The following is a 23,146-nucleotide window of genomic DNA, read 5'->3' as shown; positions in this document are numbered from 1 at the left end:
ATGTCTCTTTCTTTCTCTTTCCCTCTCTTGCTATCTCTCTTTCTCTCTCTGTCTCTCTTGCTATGTCTCTCTTTCTTTCTCTTTCTCTCTCTCTCTGTGCCTCTCTTGCTAAGTCTCCCTTTTTCTCTTGCTATGTCTCTCTTTCTTTTTCTCTCTCTCTGCCTCTCTTGCTATGTCTCTCTTTCTCTCTCTCTTTCTCTATCTTTCTTTCTCTGCCTCTCTTGCTGTCTCTCTTTCTTGCTCTGTCTCTCTTTCTCTGCCTCTCTTGCTATGTCTCTCTTTCTCTCTCTCTCTGCCTCTTATATGTCTCTCTTTCTCTCTTTCTCTCTCAGCTGACTGCAAGCGGGAGCCCTGACAGCGGCAGCTGGATGTGGTGCTGGACACCGTATATGCCAGGCACGCAGCGCCAGCATGTACGACGTCCAGCAGAACGTCCAACCGCCACCGTCAGGGCTCCCACTTGCAGTCAGCTGAGAGAGAGAGAGCGAGCGATCCCTCTCACCGCCGCCATCTCCCCCGACTGCCTGCGGCCGCTGCGGCCACCCCCCCACCTTCCCCCGCTCCCATCGGACACTTGCTGTCGACGAAAGAGGAGCTCCAGCTGGGCGGGGCACTGCCGGTACTTCCGTCCTGGGGCTCCCGCTCGCAGCTGTCCCCTGCCTCCTGCTCGATGCCGTGGTTTTCGGCGCTCTCCTGCTGGGCCCCAAAGAAAGAAGGCGGGAAAAAGGTGCGAGGAATGGAGCTCTCCTTCTTCCTGCCTTCCTTCTTTGGGGCCCAGCAGGAGAGCGCCGAAAACCGCGGCATCGAGCAGGAGACAGCTGCGAGCGGGAGCCCCAGGACGGAAGTACCGGCAGCGCCCCGCCCAGCTGAAGCTTGGCGGCACACCTGGCCATGTCTCGCGGCACACCAGTGTGCCGCGGCACACCGGTTGGGAAACGCTGCTCTAGACCAGTGTTTCCCAACCTTTTTTGAGCCGCGGCACATTATTCATATTTTCAAAATCCTGGGGAACACTGAACGGGGGGACGGGGGGGGGGGGGGCTAAAGAAAAGTTTGGACAAAAAAAAAATCTCTTCCTCCATTTCACTCTATTTCTCCCTCCCTCTTTCCATTGTATCTCTCCCTCCCTCTTTCCTTTCTATCTCTCCCTCCCTCTTTCCTCCCTCCCTCTTTCCTTTCTATCTATTTTCTTTCTATCTCTCCCTCCCTCTTTCCATTGTATCTCTCCCTCCCTCTTTCCTCCCTCCCTCTTTCCTTTCTATCTCTCCCTCCCTCTTTCCTCCCTCCCTCTTTCCTTTCTATATCTCCCTCCCTCTTTCCTTTCTATCCTTCTCTCCGTCCCTCAGCGGCGGCAAAGAAGAAGGAAGGCAGGCTGCAGAGGGCACCGAGGACAAGAGCGCTCGCTCGCTCCCTCGCCCTCTGACTTCCCTCCCTCGCTGCTGAAGGGACGAGCGCGGGCACGAGCGCGCGCGTGGGCCCATTGCAAGAAGTTTTTGTTTGTTTGTTTTTTCCTTCCCCCGGCTCACGGGAGAGAGAGAGAGAGAGAAAGAAAGAGCGCAGCCAGGGAAAGCGGCTTCGAGCCGAGTGCGAACTGCAGGATGCGGCAAAGGACTCCTTGCCAACCAAAAAGGGGGTGGGGGTGGTGAAGGCAAAGCCTGGGAGGCGGGGAAGGGAAGAGCGGGAGACCCCCAGACAGAATGGCTGAGGGGAAGGAAAGACGGAAGGAGGGAGGGATTGAGAAGCGAAGCCAGGGAGGGCTGAGAGAAAAGGGGAGCGGCGCACGTGAGAGGGGGGGGCGGGCATTCCCGAAACGGATGGAGAAAGCCCTCTCTTGCAGCGAAAGCGCTCCCAGCCAGGGGGCTGCGAGAGAGGGCATTCTCCGTCCATTTCGGGAAAGCCTGCCCCGGCACCGGCAGCGCCCCGCCCAGCTGGAGCTTCCCTAGGAGCTCCGCGGCACACCTGGCTGTGTCTCGCGGCACACTAGTGTGCCGCGGCACACCGGTTGGGAAACGCTGCTCTAGACTGACATTTCGAAAGACCATGAAAGAACCGTTGCACTTACCTGAACGGTCTTCTCGCTGCACTGCAAGGAGAGTCCAACATGGGTTAATCTTCAGCCTTGCTGGAAGGGACTGAGTTAAAAATTAGCATAAATAACTGGTCCAACCCCCATGCTGCCCTCCCTGGGTCAGTCTTACAATAAAACGAAGTCATAGTGATAGTAAACCATTCAAATTGAAACATCCCCCCCCCCCTGGGCACGTTGAATTTATATATGGTATGCTTGTGTGTGAGTCTGTTAGTTTGTGGGGTTTTTTAAATCTTTAAAATTTTAAATTGTTGATTACTTATGATTTGTCTTTTTACATGTTGTGAGCCGCCCCGAGTCTTCGGAGAGGGGCGGCATACAAATCCAAGTAATAAAATAAATAAATAAATAAAATAAATAAACCAATTAACCAAACTCTTAAGTAACCCTGTGTCCCTGGGCCAAACAGCCGGGTGGGTTTGGACTCTCCTTGCAGTGCAGCGAGAAGACCGTTCAGGTAAGTGCAACGGTTCTTCTCCACTTGCACTGCTTCGGAGAGTCCAACATGGGATGTACCCAAGCTTAACCAATTAGGGAGGGAGAAGGCTGGACCAGGGGCGCAGTATCGTTGCAAACTTTCTGCAGAACTCTGCGTCCAAAGGCTGCTTCAGCTGAAGCGAAAGTGTCCAAACGATAGTGTTTGATGAACGTATTAGGGGCAGCCCAGGTCGCTGCCCGGCAAATATCTTCAATGGGGGCCTGCGTTGCCCAGGCTGCTGATGTGGCTGCACTCCTTGTTGAGTGGGCTGTAATGCCTTTAGGTATTGGTGTAGGCCCTGATTTATATGCTGTGATGATACAGGAACGGATCCAACAGCTAATAGTTTTAGATGATACCCTATTTCCCATGGATGCTGGGAAATAAGAAACAAATAGGGCTTCAGTTTTTCTGAAAGTACTTGTACGTCTTATGTAGATTTTGATGGCACGCCTAACGTCTATCTTGTGCCACTTCAGTTCCAGAGGGTGTGCCCCGTGGGTGCAAAAGTCTGGTAAGGTAATGTCTTGTGATCTGTGGAAGACCGTGTTCATTTTAGGTAGGAATGAAGGGTCCGGTCATAAGACCACTCTGTTTGTATGAAATACGCACAAGTCAGGTCTGACTGACAAGGCTGCGAGCTCTGAGACCCTTCTCGCTGATGTAATAGCTGTTAGGAAGGCAGTCTTTAGCGACAACGGTCGCAGTGGTATGTCCTGTAGGGGCTCAAAGGGAGGTTCCGTGAGGGCCTGCAGCACCAAGGGTAAGTCCCATGTGGGAAAACGATGTACCGGCGGAGGTCTGATGTTCGCTGCTCCTTTAATGAAGTCCCGAACCCAAGGGTGTTGTGAGATCGGGCGAGAAAAGTCCATCTTGAGTATGGTAGCGATTGCCGCTGTCTGCCTGCGCAGGGTGTTAGGCGACAATCCTTTGTCCAAGCCTGTTTGTAGGAATTCCAGGATCTGAATCACAGAGGGGGACTGTGGGTCCTGATTCCGGGCCCTACAAAAGGAGCAATATGCTTTCCAGGTCGCTTGATAAATGCGAGTCGTGGAGGGTCGACGAGCTGCCTGGATGGTGCTGATTACTCTGTCAGGTACGTGTTCTTTCCTTAATCTCTCCCCCTCAAGTGCCACACGGCAAGAGTCCACCACTGGGGTTCCGGATGGTAAATTGACCCCTGTTTCAGAACCACCTTGTGGTGTGGTATTCTCCAGGGGGAAGAAATTGATAGTTCTATTAAGTCCGCGAACCACGGGCGTCTGGGCCAATATGGAGCCACCAATAGTATCTCTGCTTGTTCCTGTAACAGTTTGTTGATCACTCTGGAGATCAGGCAAACTGGGGGAAAGGCGTAAAGTAACCCGTCCGGCCAGGGGCAGGTCAGTGCATTGATTAGCTCCACCCCTGGCGTTGGGAACCTCGAGAAAAACCTGAGTAACTGATTGTTTTACTGTGTGGCAAACAGATCCACCCTCGGTACTCCATATTTCCGAGTGATCTCTAGGAACAGGTTTCTGTCCAAACTCCATTCCCCCGGATCGATGGTCATCCGACTGAGCCAATCCGCCTGTGTGTTTGACGTGCCCGATATATGTTCTGCTCGCAGGGATGCCAGATGGAGTTCTGTCCACTTGAACAGGGACTGAGCTTCCCACATCAGGCGGCCTGATCTTGTGCCCCCTTGATGATTGATGTGGGCCTTTGTTGCCACATTGTCTGTAAGTATCAGTACATTCTGTCCGGTTACTTGTGGTGCGAATTGTCTGAGTGCCAGGTGCACTGCCCTGAGCTCCAGGAAATTGATGTTTGGACAGGTAAGGTCTTCTGGATTCCACAGTCCCTGAGCTACTCCCACGTTGGAGTGAGCGCCCCAGCCCGAAAGGCTCGCATCTGTTGTGATGGTTATCTCCTGTTGTGGCAGGAATGGGGATCCTTGTAGTAGGGCTGACGAGGTCTACCACAGGAGTGATCGACGCACTTCCAGTGGGATCGTGACCAACTTGGAAGAGTGACTGGTTCGGTTCCTTTGGAAGGGGATGAGGAACCACTGTAGCGGCCTGCTATTGGGGCGTCTATAGATGGAAATTCCAGCAGGTTTTCAAGCTCAGATTCAAAGGCATAAAATTTGCGTTCAGAGGCTGTTGGGCCTAAAGCTCCCGCTGGATATTGCCAAGGTCTTTTAACATTGTCCAAGAAGAGTTTAGGAGCAGGTATCAGATCTGCATCCTTTTGGTGTTCTGTGAGCACCCTGGAGGCCGGCTGGGTTGATGTCGCCTCTGTAGGCTTCTCAGGGATGCCCGGGGTAACCGTCATTTTTGCCTTATTGAGGAGTACCCGAAATATGGATGGTCTGAAGAGCCCTGCATATGTTGGCGGTTCTGGGGGTGCTCCTTCATCCTCGGATAGGCCATCATCTGGCTCTGAGCCCTGTTCTCTAAATCCAGGATCCTCATGGAATGAGTCCTGTAGAGGAGATGGGGGGGCTGGAGCTGCCCAAATATCTCTCTGCACAGAAGGAGGAGGAGGAGGAGGGCGTGGTGAAGCAGGGAGGGCAGTTGCTGTAGACTGTTGGACCCCTGCCACTATGCCATGAGAATAAGCGGAGGCAATCATATCCTGCAATGCTGGCGGTAAACGTTACCAGGTGTCAGGGGAAGAATGAAGGCCGGCAGCTGTCGGGGTAAATGTGGCTGTTGGCAGAGGTTGCGAAACCATGTGCCATGCTGGAGAGGCAGAAGAAGGTCTGGTAAATTCGGGCCTGATTGACTCAGCCACTTGAGATGGGCCCCCAAACCTATCTGGTGACCAGTCCTTATCAGTGGCCAACCCAGTTCCCTCCGGGAGTCTCGGGGGTGTGGCACTAGTTATTGTTCCAATACTCTGACCTTGTGCTTGTACCGAAGAACTTGTGGTCTGCCTTTGAGCCTCCAATTGCTCTTCCAACGCCTTAATTCTTCGTTCGGCTTCCTTGAGGGCCGAGGAAGATTGGGAACTCTTAGATTTGGCCTTGGAGGAGTGCGTTTTCTCCTTGGCCTTAACAGTCGGGGGTTCTGTTGTCCCCTGCGGAGGCAGGTCAGCCATTCTGGGTGAATAAAGCTGCTCCGCTAAAGGTACACAATGCCGGCTCTTTGTTTTCGTATACGAGCTGACTCGGCAAGAAAATGGCTGCCGCCGGTAAGTGCCGCCTTTTCCTGTGTTGCACAGGATATCCGGCCCTTCTTGTGCATTCCCGGGCGAAACGGGGTGTCAATCAACCCCTAAATTGGCGGGCGGAAGTTGGCTTCGTAAAGGAGTGTTTTAAAATGGCGGCCTCCTGACTAGCCCGTCATGCTTGCAATGGCCGCGCCCTTCGCTCTAACCGTCTCTGACGGCGATTCGCGATCCGACAGCCGCCTCGGCCAGAGGCTCGTGTTCTTCCGCCTCCGCTCTCAAAGAACCGATTCCGGCAGGAAATTCAAGCTGCCGCCGTCCTTTCCTCCTTCGTATGGCCGATCTTCAAGTCACTCCGACAGGGGTATGGCCGCGCAGGCCAGGGACCTCTTCCTTTGGCGCCATCTGGTCTTGGGAGCAGTACCCACGCAGGGAAGAGGCTCCAACCTGGGAAAAACACATTGTGGGCTATACTCCACAGAGCAGGGGCCCAATCCATCGCTGTAGGCTTCTGATGCATCTGCAAGGTAAACAGAGAAAAGGAAAATGTTAGTAATATTTATTTGTAAAATGCTAAATCCTAAAACTAGACTATCAAAAGTCATAGGAAGAAAACTCAAGTGTCCCTTTACTATGACTGAGTTTTTTAGACTGACCCAGGGAGGGCAGCATGGGGGTTGGACCAGTTATTTATGCTAATTTTTAACTCAGTCCCTTTCAGCAAGGCTGAAGATTAACCCATGTTGGACTCTCCGAAGCAGTGCAAGTGGAGAATAGAGTACTTCTTGTTTGTTTGTTTGTTTCATAAAAGCAAATGAAACATTCCCACTGCAAATAAACATCTTCACTTTTAATTGTAATGCATTTTAAATGGGCACAGCCATCAGAGTAATCAGTCAAATGAAAGTGTCTTTTTTCTGAAGTTTGCTTCTTTAAAAAATTAGTCAAACAGAAAAACCATGCAGGCAATTAAAAGAAAACATGTGCACGAATACAAGCACAGAGTAATCACAGTTCCTCATAATGGAACTAATTAGAAGTAGACAATGACTTCTTCTCAGTTCTTTCTGTAATACTTTCCTTAGTGATTGCAGACCATGTTTACAAATTCCCAAGTTGCTGGATTTTTGTATACCACCACCCCATCATTGCCAACCCCCCTAAAATTTGATCTTCATGCTCCATTTTATTTCTCTGCTCAAGATATTTCAGCTGACAGAAGTGGGGAAAACAGTTACATAATTGGAGGCATGTGTTGCTCCCAAACATTTCTAGCAATACATCTTGTTGCAAGTTGTTCTTTTACATAAGACACACGACAAAGATTATTTTATAAAAGGACGTCCAGTTTTGAATATTTTGATACAGATTGCATATCTGATAGTATTCCTTTTACTCCCAAGAAAAATCACATTGTTTTGATTTAAATCTAATTCAAGAATACACTAAATTGATCTCAAATGACATGTATAGAGACTAATAGAAGACCTGACAGCCTTTACAAGTGGCAATTTTTAGATGACTGTGGTTGGTCTTGAAAAGTTAAGCAAGGTCAAATCTGATTAGCAATTGGATGAAAGAGTTGGATGTCGGGTCTGAAAAACTATGGGTAGGTGGGGAATCATCCCAAAGGCGATAATGGAGAGCCATTTGCATATTTTATCAAGAAACAATGTGGACACGATGTATCAGTTAGTCTAATCGAGTTAGATTTAAGGGTACATAAATTGAATAGTAGAAATACTTTAGCTTTAAATTTACATTATTTAATATTAATCTACTTAATATTTAAAAGCATCTTTTTAAAAATAAACATAATTCAGTTTATGTTAACCTTTAAAAGCTCACAGAGAAAAAAGAAGCTGACTCCTGTAAATCCTAGCTACCTACATCTCACAAGAATTTAGTTGAAATAAAATTAACAAAATTACAAAAAGAAATTCACTACTGTACAATTTAAAAAGATAATTATTTTTTAAATATTACCATAGTTGCTTCTATTTTAAAAAGGTTACTTCAATTTTTATTTGTGGTCTTTTTCTTTTGTAAAATCAAATTATGAGCAGAAACTTTATACACATTAAATATCACTGTTATACTCTGGAGTTGATTCTTATTAGGAGCTTACATACAGTACGGGTGCATAGGCTTAAAACATTATAAACAATTATTCAAAAACTACCAATCTTCAGAGAAATCTATTGTAAATTCAATTTAAAAAAACATTTACAACTGCTCAAATTCTTGGTACCTCCAAGAATTAGAAAAAAGAGACCTGGAATAAAACTTGACAAACTGGATTGTGTAGATAATATTTCTATACCAAACCTCCTCCTCACTTTGTTCATGAATTTCTTTTATGGTTATTTCATACTTTTATTGCTTTCTCACTATTGTCTTATTAAAATGAACTTACCAGTCAAGTATTCAAGTACTGCTGCCATATATACTGGAGCACCGACCCCAATCCTGTACTTTGGATGACCTTTCTTAATATAACGAAGCATTCGTCCAACAGGGAATATGACCCCAGCCTTAGCTGAGCGAGATGTTTTGGTTGACTTTTTCTTTCCACCCCTGCTGGACATTTTTTTTCAAGGGGGTCTGGATCAGCACACTAAAAATAAAGAAGTAAGTAAGATGACCCATAGGTTCCATAACATTTATTCCAAATAATAAACAAAACCCAAATATTACATATATATTAACAGCTAAATAAGGCCCATAGTTTCTAAGTGGTCTGTGGATTTCAATTGCCATATTATCACAAATACAGGATATTTAGTGTATTTCAACAATGATAATGAAATTAAGCATTGTTAATATGTAAGCAAAATCAGCTTTCAAAATAATATTTCATTTCATGATGCTTTTTTTTAGCTTAGTCTACGGAGAGGGGCGGCATACATAGAAACATAGAAGACTGACGGCAGAAAAAGACTTCATGGTCCATCTAGTCTGCCCTTATACTATTTCCTGTATTTTATCTTACAATGGATATATGTTTATCCCAGGCATGTTTAAATTCAGTTACTGTGGATTTACCAACCATGTCTGCTGGAAGTTTGTTCCAAGGATCTACTACTCTTACAGTGAAATAATATTTTCTCACGTTGCTTTTGATCTTTCCCCCAACTAACTTCAGATACAAATCAAATCAAATCAAATCAATCAATAAATAAATAAAATAGAAGAGAGATTTTTTTAAAGGCCTGATAAAATCCCTAAAACAAAAGTAAATTTCAATTCAAAATTCTCAAAAGATACACTTATACATATGTCTATACATGTGCATCAAATAGACAAACCTTGTCTGGGTTTGCACAGTGTGCAAAAGTATTCCCAAGCAATTTCCAGATCAGAAAACTCTGTTGATACAACAACACTAATTTTCCCTTGCCTATTTTCCACCTATTAGTTGTTTGAAGAAATGGATCATTTTGCTTCCTGTTTTTATAAAGACATGGAAACTTCCTCTACCAATTGTTGCAAGAGATAGGGTGGGAGGGAGGAAGAAAGATAGGATATACAGTATAGTATGGTTCTGGTTAGTCCCATTTGAATAAAGTTTGCTATAGGCACTTTTCACATGAAAGTACACTAGTGTTTAATATGTCTTTTAAGTTTTTGGACCGACCTTTAAAGCAAATTCCAAGGCTAGCTATAAGACTACTAAGCCTTATAAACAACACTTGCATATACAATATATAGTTCTTTTATCTTTTTGGAAAGGATAAAGAGTTGCAATTAAATTCCTGGAATGTGGAATGGTGGAATTTATCTCCTTACCAACCAGACTTTTATGCCATTCCCCAGATGGAGTTTCATAAACTTCAGTCTGACAACTACTTTCCACAAATGTAATTGCACTTGACACCCATGAAGGATGGCCAAAACCTGCAAGTTAATTTAGTACCACGCACAACCTTTTTATGGACAATTCTGTGGAGTGCCTGTAATTTTTACCTTGCATTTTTCTAAAAGTATAGGCATTACCATAAAATGCTAAAAAGCTCCGTTGGGAGGTGTAGTTTACAAGCTCAAAAACTGTGGCTCTGTTGGGAACGGGTGGTTTTAAAAAAATCTTTCCAATGAAACTTTTGATTTCGTATTTTTTCTTTTACCAGTGTAGAGATAGACAGTTCCATAAAGAAAATTTTAAAAAACCAAAGGAAAACCTGTTGGCACTTATTGGCCTTAAGAAAACCTCCTTCTCAGGCAAAACTGATCTAACATCAAATAAAATTATTTTACAGTAGTTCTTCTCACTCTTTTTTGCCTCTTTCCTATTATTAAATAATGGTACATCTCTATTTTTAATTTGCTTGCTGTACATTCTTTTTTGCCCCCACTTGGTTCAATATCACTCAATGTGTTTTGTGTATTTGCAACCATGGTCTATCAAAACACAAGAACAAGCATCACCAAATAAAATAGTTTATTCAGACTGATCCAATGTTCAACCATTTCTATGAATGTTTTCATACAAGGCTGAAATGTCAGACAGGTTGTAGTTAAACTTTTAATTACGCCATATATGGAAATCTGTCTATATTTCAGAACAGATGTACTATTTCAAATCAGGCCTTCACGACAGTCCTAACTGAATATATTATCACAGCAACAATTGTTCAGAAACTTAAGGAAACATTGTAAAAAAATTAAGAAGCTTCACCCCATTGCATTAATCTTTTCATTTTGGAATTAAAATAAAAAGAAAAACTGGCAGGTAACTAACAAATCATCTGGTTAATTCTGGCTCTTCTACCAGTCTTCAAAAACAATAGAGGCCTCAGTCAATCTGGAAATTGAGCATTATAAAACCATTCATAGTAATACCGGTAGTAATGGATATATATCCCCAAATTCGCCCTAGAACAAGGACAGAAGCACCAGCCTGAAGATGACGAGTGGGACCTCGTCAAAACGTCGCCAGAAATTTCCAAATCCTACACAGGAAGAAACCTGAATATGCCAAGACCGTCATACCTGTACCCATGAAAATCTACGAAAACATATATATATATATATATATATATATATATATATATATATATATATATATATATATATATATATTATTGTTTTTCCACACCTTACAGAGATTCAAATTCACATACCTCAAATTAGAATACAATACAATATAATATCAAATGCCAAATTCTTAATCCAAATTCCTAATTATTTATCCAATTTATTCTGGTACATACCCTGTCCTCTTCAAATTCTATCATCTGGATTTCAAATATTATCCTTCGCCCTGATTTGAATTCAAAGTGCTACAGTTAGCACTTCAGTAATGGATATTTTTCATATTTTGTATTGAAATTTCAATCTAAACAATTTAAAATAACTTTAAAGCTACATCTATTGAATTTTAAAAATCTATCAGTTATTGAGAAGAGGCTGGTTTATTAATAACAATTATAAACTGAGATGCCACCTTAAGTTAAATTGTTTAACGTATTTTCTTAAAGTACATATATCTCACTGTAATGTGACATTTTTCACAAAACTGTCCAATCTGTCATTTTCCAGCAGAATCACAGAATTGGAACAAACTGTTTTGGTGAACTAAATTCAAATAATATTCTTAGAGAATTATCCCCAGCTACATAATCTTAGCCTTAAAATGCTAAACTTCTGTTTGTAACTCAGAAATGAAGAAAGGAGATTGAAAGTTGGGGGGGGGGGGAGTTATATATAATTAGATCTAATTTCACTAAGTATGCTACAATGTTGTATCCATATCAGTGATAGCATGCAACTGATCTTAAAAACTAAGCAGAATTAAACCAGGTTAGAATTTGAGTATCTCGTGAATTACTGACTACCAGTCAGATTGGGGAAAAAATCTTGAAGAAAGTATTATTATTGCCACAAATCTATATGGCAAGAGCATGAAGTCACCAGAAATGAAGTTAAACTAGAAGGATGCCAGCCCAGCCAGAAATTGTAGCTCTATGTTTATTTTAAAGTTATATTAACAAAATCATGTAAAAAAAGTTATTCCTTCCCTCCTTTCCTTTTATTCTCCAGAAAACTAAGGTGGATCCTTTCTGAAATATTTCCCATGCCCTCTCTTCCTTTGGGCGGTAATTTTTACACATTGATTGTCCAATCCGTAGCTTTGCCACCCCTCTCCCAAGGTCACTTCCACAAATCATTATGTTACTTCACGGTCTTAACAAATGAAGACTGTACCAATGCACAACTTGGGTCACATATTCCACACTGACAAAACTAGCACCTGAAGCACAGTTGGCAAGGAAGTTAACTGAGTAACAGACTGATAGCGGGCCCTCAGAAGATGGATGGATTTCAGCTGAGTTCATTTTCAGTGTCTATGTGGCATGGTGGCAGCGGTTTGTTTCTTCTGAGATGCATTTGGACAATGACTTCTTGCATATCCATGTTAGATTTTGTTACACACGACATTGCTATTAGATAATCAGCTCCTAAGGCTGAATAAAAGCCAAGCGGAACTAGAACTACATTTGCGTCTTCTTGAACAGCCAGCAGACTGTGAATTTATAGCCATCCGATGGCTACCGTTTCAATCTAGCCCATAAGTCATTTCGTTCATTTATCTGGGTCTCCATATTAGTAGCGTGAAATTAAGGGGATGCAACTATCATCACAAGAACCATGTGAAGTTGACTATGGAAAGAAAATATAAACTAAGAGTTAAGATTTAGATTCAAGCTTCCACTGTGCAGCACAGTGTACCTATCTAAGATACCGCATTGATTTCTCTGCTTATTTTTATTCAGCTGAACTATGTTCCTTTTACAATACACTACTGCCAATCAAGTTCTGCCATCTAGAATTTCCTGTTTTTTCCTCCATGTTGCAATACTTTCTCCTGCACTCTTATTGACAGATAAAGGAGAATCCAAGATTAACACTGCACTATAGTTGTGTAACAGCATCAAGAAAGTTACACAATGTAAAGTGGAACTGTGTTAAAAAATCTATATACCATTCACTGTTTCCTTCCTTCCTTTATTCAGCACTTAAAAAACACAGTCCTTGCTACGGAGGCTATGTTAGAAGCTGTCCTTCTATCCATGGATTTTTGGAACTTGAAATATTTTGATAGATATGCAGTCAGCTTTCTACTCTAGAAACTGTTAAATAAAGTTCTATTTCCAACTCTATGCAGAATAATTTGTTTATACTGTATAACGTATTTTTTGGAGGATGAAAACAAGGGGAAAGTATTCTGAGCCAAATGGTATAGTAATAATATATTATCAAACAAAATACCAATGTAGCACGATACTTTTTACAAACATGTGTACTTTTTATAACTATGTACACTTTTTACAAACTTCAAACTTGATAGCTTTAAGATTTACGGACTTCAACTCCCAGAATTGCTCCTCCAGTCATGCTAGTTCAGGAATCGGAGTTGAAGCTTACAAGTCTTAAACTTGCCATGTTTGAAGACTCTTGCATGCCTAACCCCAACCCAGTGATCTTCAAACTTCACGGCTTTAAGACTAGAAGGAATCAACTCCCAGAATTCTTCTTCCAGTCATGCTAGGTGGGGTAATTAAAAGGCAAAAACACGAGTTTTTGCAAAAAATGGTCCATTTTCATCCTCTTTTTTTTTCAAAACTGGGGGTGTTTTTTGACTTCCCCCACCTTCTGCACACCCCATTTTTGTGAAAAACAGGCACATTTTTTGCAAAAATAGGATGCAGGGGCAGGGCTTTGAGAAGCCAAAAATGACTCTACAGTGATCCCTCGATTTTCGCGATCTCAATCTATAATAACAGTTTCCCTTTTTTCCTGATTTTGAAGGCAGAAAACTTTATACTTTTCCATTTATCTGGTACTCACCACTTCTGCAGATTTCTGAAAGGTAATGTGTAACATTGGACCCAGATTGTTGGGGGCAATATGCTGACTCTATAAGCAGCTTAGAAAGGGCTGTAAAGCACTGTAAAGCGGTATATACCGTATTTTTCAGAGTATAAGACACACCAGAGTATAAGACACACCTTAATTTGGGGGGAGAAAAATAGGGAAAAGAATCTGCTTACCAGATATTCATCCTTAGCCTGATCAGTTTCAGAATATTATTTTATCCCCTGGTTAGGGCTTTAAAAAAATCTTTATTTGAAGAGAATAACAATGAAAGAGCTTGCAAGCAAGTAAGAGCGGGGAACATTGTTAGAACCTGGTTAGGGCTGGAAAGAAACATTTGAAGCAAGTTAGAATAATGAAAAAAAAACCTGCAAAGATTTAGGGGTTGGAAAACATTCTTGGCAAAGAATACAATTTGAAAAATCTTGCAAGCTGGTAGAAGCTGGGAAAATTGTTAGCACCTGGTTAGGGCTGGAAAAAAACTTATTTGGAGAAAGCTAGAGCAATGAAAAAGACCCTGCAAAGATTTGGAAAACATTCTTCACAGACAGCAACAATGAAAGAATCTGCAAAATAAGAGCTGGGAAGATCATTAGCACCTAGTTAGGGCTGGGAAAAAAGTTTTTAAAAAAGCTGCATTCAGAGTACAAGCAGCACCTGAATTTTCAGCCTCTTTTAGGGAGGAAAAGGGTGCATCTTATACTCTGAAAAATATGGTAAGTCCAAGGGCTATTGCTATTGCTACTTCAGCCAGACTATCAATATTGCTTCAGTATCCTAGGATGCTCTGAGATTTAAATACATTCAAAGGAAATATTCTCTACCCAAAGTCAACCTCAACTTTAAATCCTGTTCTTCAGAGTTTCCTGATGGAACATAACATCTCACTGTTGAAAAAAACTGAGCCAAAACCAAATCTGTTTAAGTATCCTCATCTTAATTTCTCTTAAAATCAATAAACCACAGTTGAAGTGATTTACACTTGATACTCAACTTAGCCATTGGTTGTTACAGTGCATACATAAAGCTCTTAGGCAAACTTAAAAAGAAAAGAATGAACATGTAAAGTACCTATAGTCTCACAATCTTTTTTTAAAGTTTAGTATAAATCTGCCTTTTTGAAGCTATTAATGGACTATTAACGACATATACACATGGAGGCCAGAAAACATATTTGGTAGAATAACAAAAGTTTGGTTTACAACACAGACAAAGTGGAACTGGGCCTTCCCATTTTATTGCTCTCTCCTGAAGGGAAAAGGTATTATGCTAATAAACCAGGGGTCGACAAAGTTGTTCAGAATCTAGGAGCCAGCCAAAAAATTTAGGAGCCAGAATTTTTTTTAAGCAAACTTGGTTTTTTGCCGAGTCTCCACCTGACATCGCTTTCACCCCCTCTGTCTCCTCCTTCCTCTCTCATCTCTTTCCTTCCTCTCCCTCCCTTTCTCTCTTTCCTTTCTCTCCCTTTCTGTCTATCCTTTCTATCTCTCACCCCTTCTCCCTCTTTCATTCCCTTTCTCTCCCTCCCTTTCTCTCTCATTCCTTTCTCTCCCTCTTTCCTTCCTATCTCTCTTTCTTTTTCTCCCTCCTTCATATCTTCTTTCTCTCCCCCTTCCTCCCTCTTTCCTTTCTCCCCCTCCCTTTCTCTTCCTTTTTCTCTATCCTTTCTACTTCTTACTCTTTCTTTCTCTCCCTCCTTCATTCAATTTTCTCTCCCTCCCTTTCTCTCCCTCCTTCATTCAATTTTCTCTCCCTCCCTTTCTCTTCCTTTTTCTCTATCCTTTCTACTTCTTACTCTTTCTTTCTCTCCCTCCTTCATTCAATTTTCTCTCCCCCCCTTCCTCCCTCTTTCCTTTCTCTCCCTCCCTTTCTCTTCCTTTTTCTCTATCCTTTCTACTTCTTACTCTTTCTTTCTCTCCCTCCTTCATTCAATTTTCTCTCCCCCCCTTCCTCTTTCCTTTCTCCCCCTCCCTTTCTCTTCCTTTTTCTCTATCCTTTCTGCTTCTTACTCTTTCTTTCTCTCCCTCCTTCATTCAATTTTCTCTCCCTCCCTTACTCTCTCTTTCCTTTCTCTCCCTCCCTTGTTCTCCCCTGGGGCTGCCTGTGCCTGCCCTGCACCACCCAACACGGACGGACAGCCCCCGGTCGTCGGTTCGTCGCCCCCCACCCCCCCACGGAGGGAGATCAGGCTGGCGAGGGCGGTAGAACTACGTCACCAGCCACTGGAGGGAGATCGGGCTGGCGGGGGCGGCGAATCCACCTCCCCAGCCGCGCGGAGGGAAATCCGGTAGGCGGGCGGGTGGCCGCGGCTCCCTGCGCGCCCCTGGAAAAGCGTACAGGGAACGGTGCCCGGGGCCGCTTTAGCCGCCCCCCGCTCCCCCCGCCATCTCCCCGCGACTGCCTGTGCCGCTGCAGCCGCGCCCCCCCCCCCCCGCTCCCACCGCCAGTGCCCTCCCGCCGGGCCCCAAAGGACACTTGCCGATGGCGACAGGGAACCTTCAGCTGGGCGGGCGCTGCCGTGCCGGTGCCTCCGACCTCCCGGTTCCTGCTCGATGCCGCGGTTTCTGGCGCTCTCCTGCTGGGCTCCAAAGAAGGAAGGCGGGAAAAAGGCGCGAAGAATGGAGCTCTCCTTCCTGCCTGCCTTCTTTGGGACCCAGCAGGAGAGCGCCAGAAACCCCGGCATCGGGCAGGAGCGGAGAGGTCAGAGGCACCGCAGCGCCCTGCCCAGGCGGCTCTAGGCGCCAGACAACATTTTCTAGGCGCCACTGGCGACCAGGCGCCTGGGTTTGTCGAACCTTGTAATAAACATAACCAAAGCATGACCAAACCAAACCAAACCAAACCAGAGCATAATACCATGGTCTTTCGAGAATGAAGGGTGCCAATGCAAACATAACCAAGTATAATCAATGAGGCAAAGTGAAAGAAGAGGTTGGTGTGGCTTGAAATACAGTGATACCTTGTCTTACAAACTTAATTGGTTCCGGGACGAGGTTCTTAAGGTGAAAAGTTTGTAAGACGAAACAATGATTCCCATAGGAATCAATGGAAAAGCGATTAATGTGCGCAAGCCCAAAATTCACCCCTTTTGCCAACCGAAGCGCCCGTTTTTGCGCTGCTGGGATTCCCCTGAGGCTCCCCTCCATGGGAAACCCCACCTCCAGACTTCCGTGTTTTTGTGATGCTGCAGGGGAATCCCAGCAGCGCAAAAACGAGCGCTTTGCTGGCAACGGAAGTCCGGAGGTGGGGTTTCCCAGCGAAGGGAGCATCAGTGAAATCGCAGCATCGCAAAAACACAGAAGTCCTCGAAACCCCACCTCCGGACTTCTGTGTTTTTGTGATGCTGTGATTTCACTGAGGCTCCCCTCGCTGGGAAACCCCACCTCCGGACTTCCGTTGCCAGCAAAGCGCCCGTTTTTGCGCTGCTGGGATTCCCCTGCTGGGATTCTCCTGCAGCATCACAAAAACACGGAAGTCTGGAGGTGGGATTTCCCATGGAGGGGAGCCTCAGGGGAATCCCAGCAGCGCAAAAACGGGTGCCTCGTTTTTGCAACAGAAGTCTGGAGGTGGGGCATCCCAACGGCAGCGGTGGGTTTGTAAGGTGAAAATAGTTTGTAAGATGAGGCAAAAAAATCTTAAACCCCGGGCTTGTATCTCGAAAAGTATGATGAGGCATTTGTAAGACGAGGTATCACTGTATATATGTTCTTCCTCATTTTGCAATGTTTTTGTATTTTTCTTTAACCTGTCATCAAACTGCTCTGGCTGAAGATATATGTTGGCTACTTGCTTACTTACATGTGCACTTATTTTAGTGTAATATTTTGCTTACATATACTCTCAGCACAAGACACCATAAATACATAGAATGCAGGAAAAAGCTTAGCACAATGACAGTTATTCTATATCCATTCATGCTCTTCCTTGAGTTTGTAAAGTAGTGTTTATTAAATCATTTTTATATTCTGGAATGGTGCTTTTATGCACATGCATGCTTTTGTTTCCATTCTTAAATTGTACACCTCTTTGATTTCTAACTATCTTCTTTTAATGTCTACTAATACAATTGGCAGAATTCCAAACTGTATGTCTTAAATTCAGGGATATTATACAACTGCTGGTGTATTCCCTAATCAAAGACTATGTTGAGACTGCTTTTAGATGCAAACTCCATATCTGTTACTGTCACTTGAACCAAGTTATTCAGATACTGTTACACAAGTGTAAAGCTACAGTAAAAACAGTTGAAATATATTGTATTTCCCTGAAAATGAGGTATCTCCGAAAATAAGCCCTCCTACAAAAATAAACCCTTCCCTAAAAATAAGCCCTTCTGTGAAAATAAGCCCTCCTCGGAAAATAAGCCCTCCTCGGAAAATAAGCCCTCCTCGGAAATATTTAAATGCATGCATAGCCGGTCCCCATGTTTTCCTCTAGTTAGGGTGACGGAGCTGCAAATCAGATAAGCAATGGGGAAACTAATAATACCCTCCAAACTAATAAGACCTCATCAAAAATAAGGCCATGTGCTTATTTCAGGATTTAAAAAAATCTAAGACAGGGTCTTATTTTCAAGGAAACACAGTATATGGTAGTTGATAACAATCAATATTTATAATTAAAAATTTAATTATACACAAAGTGTATGCATTACTGCAGATTTCCTATTTGTAGACTTTGCTTAGAAAGAGAAAGAAAAGTATAGTTTTAGTTAAATCTAAAGAAAGGTTTAGTCAAATAAGAAAATGGGTGTGTATGTGTCAATAATAAAATATAGTGCAAATCCACAACATAAACCTCTTAGTAAATTAATGTATTATCAGACATCAGTATCTACTATTCTAATTTCTGACTGTCCTAAATATTAGAGTTATGCCATATTTTGGATGTGATTCCAAAAAACTGTTTTGGGTTATGAGGATGTATGTATTGTACCTATTACAACTCTTTAAAGCAGTCAGATCCTTTCCAGGGTTTGTATAGCAGTTACAGCAAACAACCATGTAATACCAGAAGAAAATGCAGCTGCTTCAGAAAGTTGCACACAGATGCTATATTTATTCCTCTGATGCTCCAAATGGCTATTTGAAATCAGATCTAAAGTATATAGAGTCATACTATTGATTTCTCTTCACCTATCCAGGCAATTCTTGTATGACTGACTTTGGGGCTTGTTCTTGTCAAATCTTAAGAAACAGAAGAAGCACGTAAACTAGAGTAGTCCCCATACACCTGTTGCTAAGTGACACGCTCCCAATAGGAGTAAGGCATAAATATTAATACTCTAGTGAGCTGAACAAAATGTTATGAATTAAGTCAGGGTCCAATTTGGTCCCCAAAAGAGAAAATGACAACATACGTTTGCCAGGGAGTAAGGTTAAAATCTCCTGCATGTATACTTCAGAGAAATATCCAAATCAATAAGAAGTGTACTTCATACTTTGAACAGTTTCAAACCGTATCTTAATAATATCAGGGGACCACATGTAAACAAGCAGAACTACCTCAATTTGGACTTTATTCTCTTGGATGAACTATGACTGGCTTTTTATTTCCACAATTCACTTTTCTTCAGAAGTCCTTTTTATAAACTGAATGTCATAATTCAGGAAACAGCTCTTCTAAACACATTTATTGTTCATTTTATTATAGCTGTCTGCTGTAAAAGACAGGGTAAATTTTGAAGCTTCAGGATCACAGCTTTGGTTCAGATTTCTAAAATATCCCCTAGAAGTGTTTTTGGGGTTTGTTTGTTTATTTGTTTATTAATTAGATTTGTATGCTGCCCCTTTCTGAAGAATCGGAGCGGCTCACAACATGAATACAAAATACAAATCCAATTATTAAAACAGCAAAACAGTTAAAAACCCTTGATTAAGAAACACTCATACAACCCAAACCAACCATACATAAAACGGAGCAGCTGAGGGGAATCAATTTCGTCATGCCTGGCAGTAAAGGTGGGTTTTTAGGAGTTTGTGAAAGGCAAGGAAGGTAGGGGCAGTCCTAATATCTGGAGGGAGTTGATTTCAGAGGGCCGGGGCCACCACAGAGAAGGCTCTTCCCCTGGGTCCCGCCAGATGGCATTATTTTATCGACAGGATCTGGAGAAGGCCAACTCTGTGGGACAGTGTTTCCCAACCTTGGCAACTTGAAGGTATCTGGACTTCAACTCCCAGAATTCCCCAGCCAGCATTTGCTGGCTGGGGAATTCTGGGAGTTGAAGTCCAAATATCTTCAAGTTGCCAAGGTTGGGAAACACTGCTGAGGGACCTAATCGGTCGCTAGGATCCTTGTGGCAGAAGGGTTTCCTCCCCCTATCTTTCCTGACATGGTATTTTCTGCTACATTATTTCATCCATCCCTTTGATAATACTCTAGAAATTTTTTTTTAAAAGCTACTTTTGAGCAAAGAATTTTGGGCCAGGAGCATCCTTTGCTCTCCAACAGGGAACATGACCCCCATTAACTCCCCACCCCCAGCATTTCTATTTGTAATCTCGGCTCGTTATCTGTTCGTGTCCAATGACCCGAGGTGAGATGATAGTGGGAAGTGAAGGACGGTCGGAGGGAGGGATGAGAAACGTAACCGGAGCAAGCCAAACCATTTTTTAAAGTGTTTAACATTATGGTGCAACGGAGGCGTTTCCCTCCGGATTTGCAAGGGATCCGACTCTGCTGGAGCTGAATGAAAGTCCAAATGAGAACAGATGCAACCATCTTACGAGGGAAGAGAGTTTAATTCCTGGTTCTTTTTTTTAAGGGCAGAGCGGGGAAGTCTTCCAGCTCTCCATTGAACCCCGTAGAACCCATCGATCAGGCGGATCGAGAGAGGATCTTTCTCCTATGACCCCCCCCCTCGAGATCCCAGCTCCCCCGCCCCCCAAAAAAGTGGAGGCTGGGCTCTCCGAAAGGTCGCCCAAGAGTCGGACTTGACAGGTAAGACAGGTGCTGCCGCTTGCGAAACAGCCACGTCCGGGATTGCAACGGCAAGAGAAAGGAGAACGAAGAGCCAAGCCGTCCCCAACTTCCCAAGCGACCCAAAGAAGAGCGGCGGGCATACAAAGGACAAGCCCCGCCGCCCAGCAGCGTTCGCGTCCTGGAGGCTCCGCGGAAGAAACGCGTGGCGTGGGTCACTTACGGCGCAGTAGGGTCAGCAGCAGTAGCAGCAATAGGTACCCGCCGGCGTCTCCCACTCCCCTCTGAGCTCCGCCGCGCGTGAACTGGAACGACTCGGGCGAACGTGCGAGCGCCTCTCCCACAATGCACAGCGCGCGCCGCTCGTCACATCCCCCTCCTCCTTTTCTCCGCCTCGGGGCAGTTAGACGGCGCTCGGTAGAGGCCCCGGCTGCGTAATAATTAATAATAATTATTGTTAATAATAATTTATTAGATTTATATGCCGCCCCTCTCCGGAGACTCGGAGCGGCTCACAACAATAACAATAGTGTGACAAATCCAATATATTTAAAAACATCTAAAATCTCGTCATTTAAAACCATGCAACACAATCATACCATACATAAACAATGTAAGCCTCCCTCCCTCCCTCTCATTCCCATCTTCCCCCCTTCCTCTGCTTCATTGTCTTCTTCCCTCTCATTCCCATTTTCCTTCTTTCCTACTCCCTCCCCCTCCCATATTCCTCTCATTCCCATCTTCCGTCCTTCCTCTCCCTCTCATTCCCATTTTCCTCCCTCCCTTTCCCCATCCTCCTTCCCCTCTGTTCCTCCCAGTCCCATCTTCCTTCCTCCTTCCTCCCTACCATTCCCATCTTCCTTCCTTCCTTCCTCATCCCTCCCATACCCATCTTCCATCTTCCTCCCCCTCATTCCCATCTTCCTTCCTCCTCCCTACCTCATCCCCATCTTTCTTCCTCTTTCCCCTCTGCCCCTCTCATTCCCATCTTCCCCCCTTCCTCTGCTTCATTGTCTTCTTCCCTCTCATTCCCATTTTCCTTCTTTCCTACTCCCTCCCCCTCCCATATTCCTCTCATTCCCATCTTCCGTCCTTCCTCTCCCTCTCATTCCCATTTTCCTCCCTCCCTTTTCCCATCCTCCTTCCCCTCTGTTCCTCCCAGTCCCATCTTCCTTCCTCCTTCCTCCCTACCATTCCCATCTTCCTTCTTTCCTTCCTTCCTTCCTCATCCCTCCCTCCCATACCCATCTTCCATCTTCCTCCCCCTCATTCCCATCTTCCTTCCTCCTTCCTACCTCATCCCCATCTTTCTTCCTCTTTCCCCTCTGCCCCTCTCATTCCCTTTCTGTCCTTCCTCCCTCTTTTCATTCCCATCTTCCTTTCTCACTTCCATTCACATCTTTCTTCCTAATTCCCTCTCCCTCCCAATCATTCCCATCTTCCTTCTTTTCTTCCTCCCTCCTTCATTCATTCCCATCTTCATTCCTCCCTCTTCTCATTCTCACCTTCCTCCTTCCCTTTCTCCCTTCTTCGCATTGTCTTCCTTCCTCCTCCCTCCTTCTCATCTTCCTTCCCCCCCTCTCTCATTTCCATCTTTCTCCCTCCTTTTTCTCATTTCCATTTTCTTCCCTCCTTCCCTCTTCTCATTCCCATCTACCTCCCTCTTCTCATTCCCATTTCTTCCTCATTCCCTCCCCCTCATTCCCATCTTCCTTCCTTTCTTCCTCCTTCCACTCTTCCCTCTCGTTTCCATCTTCCTCCTGGCCTCCCAGCACCTCTCATCCCTTCCCTCCCTCCCTGATGTTGAACACCACAGCCTTGCTGCTCAGCGCTCTCCCCCTTCCTTGACCCGCCTTTCTCCTACCTGGGACCCCCTCCGCTGTTTGCCCTCTCTTGGGTCATGAGTGGCAGTGGAGGTTCCAGGGGCCAGCAGGGGAATGGATTGCAGCCAGTGGTGATGGGGGCACTGGTGCCAGACCTCCATGTGAAGGCACCATATAAATCCCCTGCAATGACACCTGCTGGATCTCTCTTGATGGCCACCTCCCTGGCCCTTGATGGCTGCTTGCCAATACGTGCCCTGGCACAGGAGGGAATGGCCATCAAGATGGTGAAAACTAGAAAACATCACTGGGGAAAAGGTTGAAGTCTGAGAGGCAAAGCACATGTATGCATTTTCTCTGCTGCAGATTTTCCTGAATCTTTTATTTCCTGAACTATCTAGATTGTTTTCTGGAGGATTCTGGTTCTAGGGCTCTTAATTTGTTCCAGCCCTTCTTGGGTCTGAGTTCTCTTTCAGAATTGGACCTCTTGAACAGCTGTCAAACTTTCAGGGCGTTAGGGCTAGTTCATAAGAGCCATGTTTAGTAGCAATGCTACTTTGTAGAAACAGTTTGTTTTATCCTATTTTACTATGATATGATTACATTTCCCTTAGGGTTTCTCCCTACCACACCATTCATGTTTTGGGGATCAGCAATAGAAATTCAGAATAAATAAATGGCCCTCACCTACATACTTAGCTGATGTAACATTTGCAAAATCCTGAGGACAGAGCACAAAATCAAGTTTCTAAATGTAGATTTACATTGCTACTATTGCAACAAATAAACATATCCTAAAGTCGTACATAG

The 23,146-nt window shown here is 44.1% G+C and overlaps 1 protein-coding gene across 5 annotated transcripts in view; it reads right to left on the bottom strand.

Moving 5' to 3' along the window:
• MACROH2A1 (macroH2A.1 histone) overlaps positions 1-20,907 on the bottom strand; it is a 55,487-nt gene extending 34,580 nt beyond the window's left edge. For 2 of the 5 annotated variants that reach the window (XM_070739217.1, XM_070739218.1), the window contains exons 1-2: positions 20,737-20,826; positions 8,137-8,337 (exon numbers count right to left, since the gene is read on the bottom strand). In XM_070739217.1, coding sequence (XP_070595318.1) covers positions 8,137-8,308 — 172 coding nt within the window. In that variant the 5' untranslated portion in view covers positions 8,309-8,337; positions 20,737-20,826. Of the gene's footprint in view, positions 1-8,136; positions 8,338-20,736 lie in introns of all 5 variants that reach the window. The other 3 variants (XM_070739219.1, XM_070739222.1, XM_070739220.1) reach the window with 3 other exon arrangements.
• Positions 20,908-23,146: the final 2,239 nt, after the last annotated feature.

Source organism: Erythrolamprus reginae, chromosome 2 (assembly GCF_031021105.1).
Source record: "Erythrolamprus reginae isolate rEryReg1 chromosome 2, rEryReg1.hap1, whole genome shotgun sequence".
In the NCBI taxonomy this organism is placed as follows: domain Eukaryota; kingdom Metazoa; phylum Chordata; class Lepidosauria; order Squamata; family Dipsadidae; genus Erythrolamprus; species Erythrolamprus reginae.
Note: the sequence above shows the minus strand (reverse complement) of the source record. Positions and strands in the feature narration are given on the sequence as shown.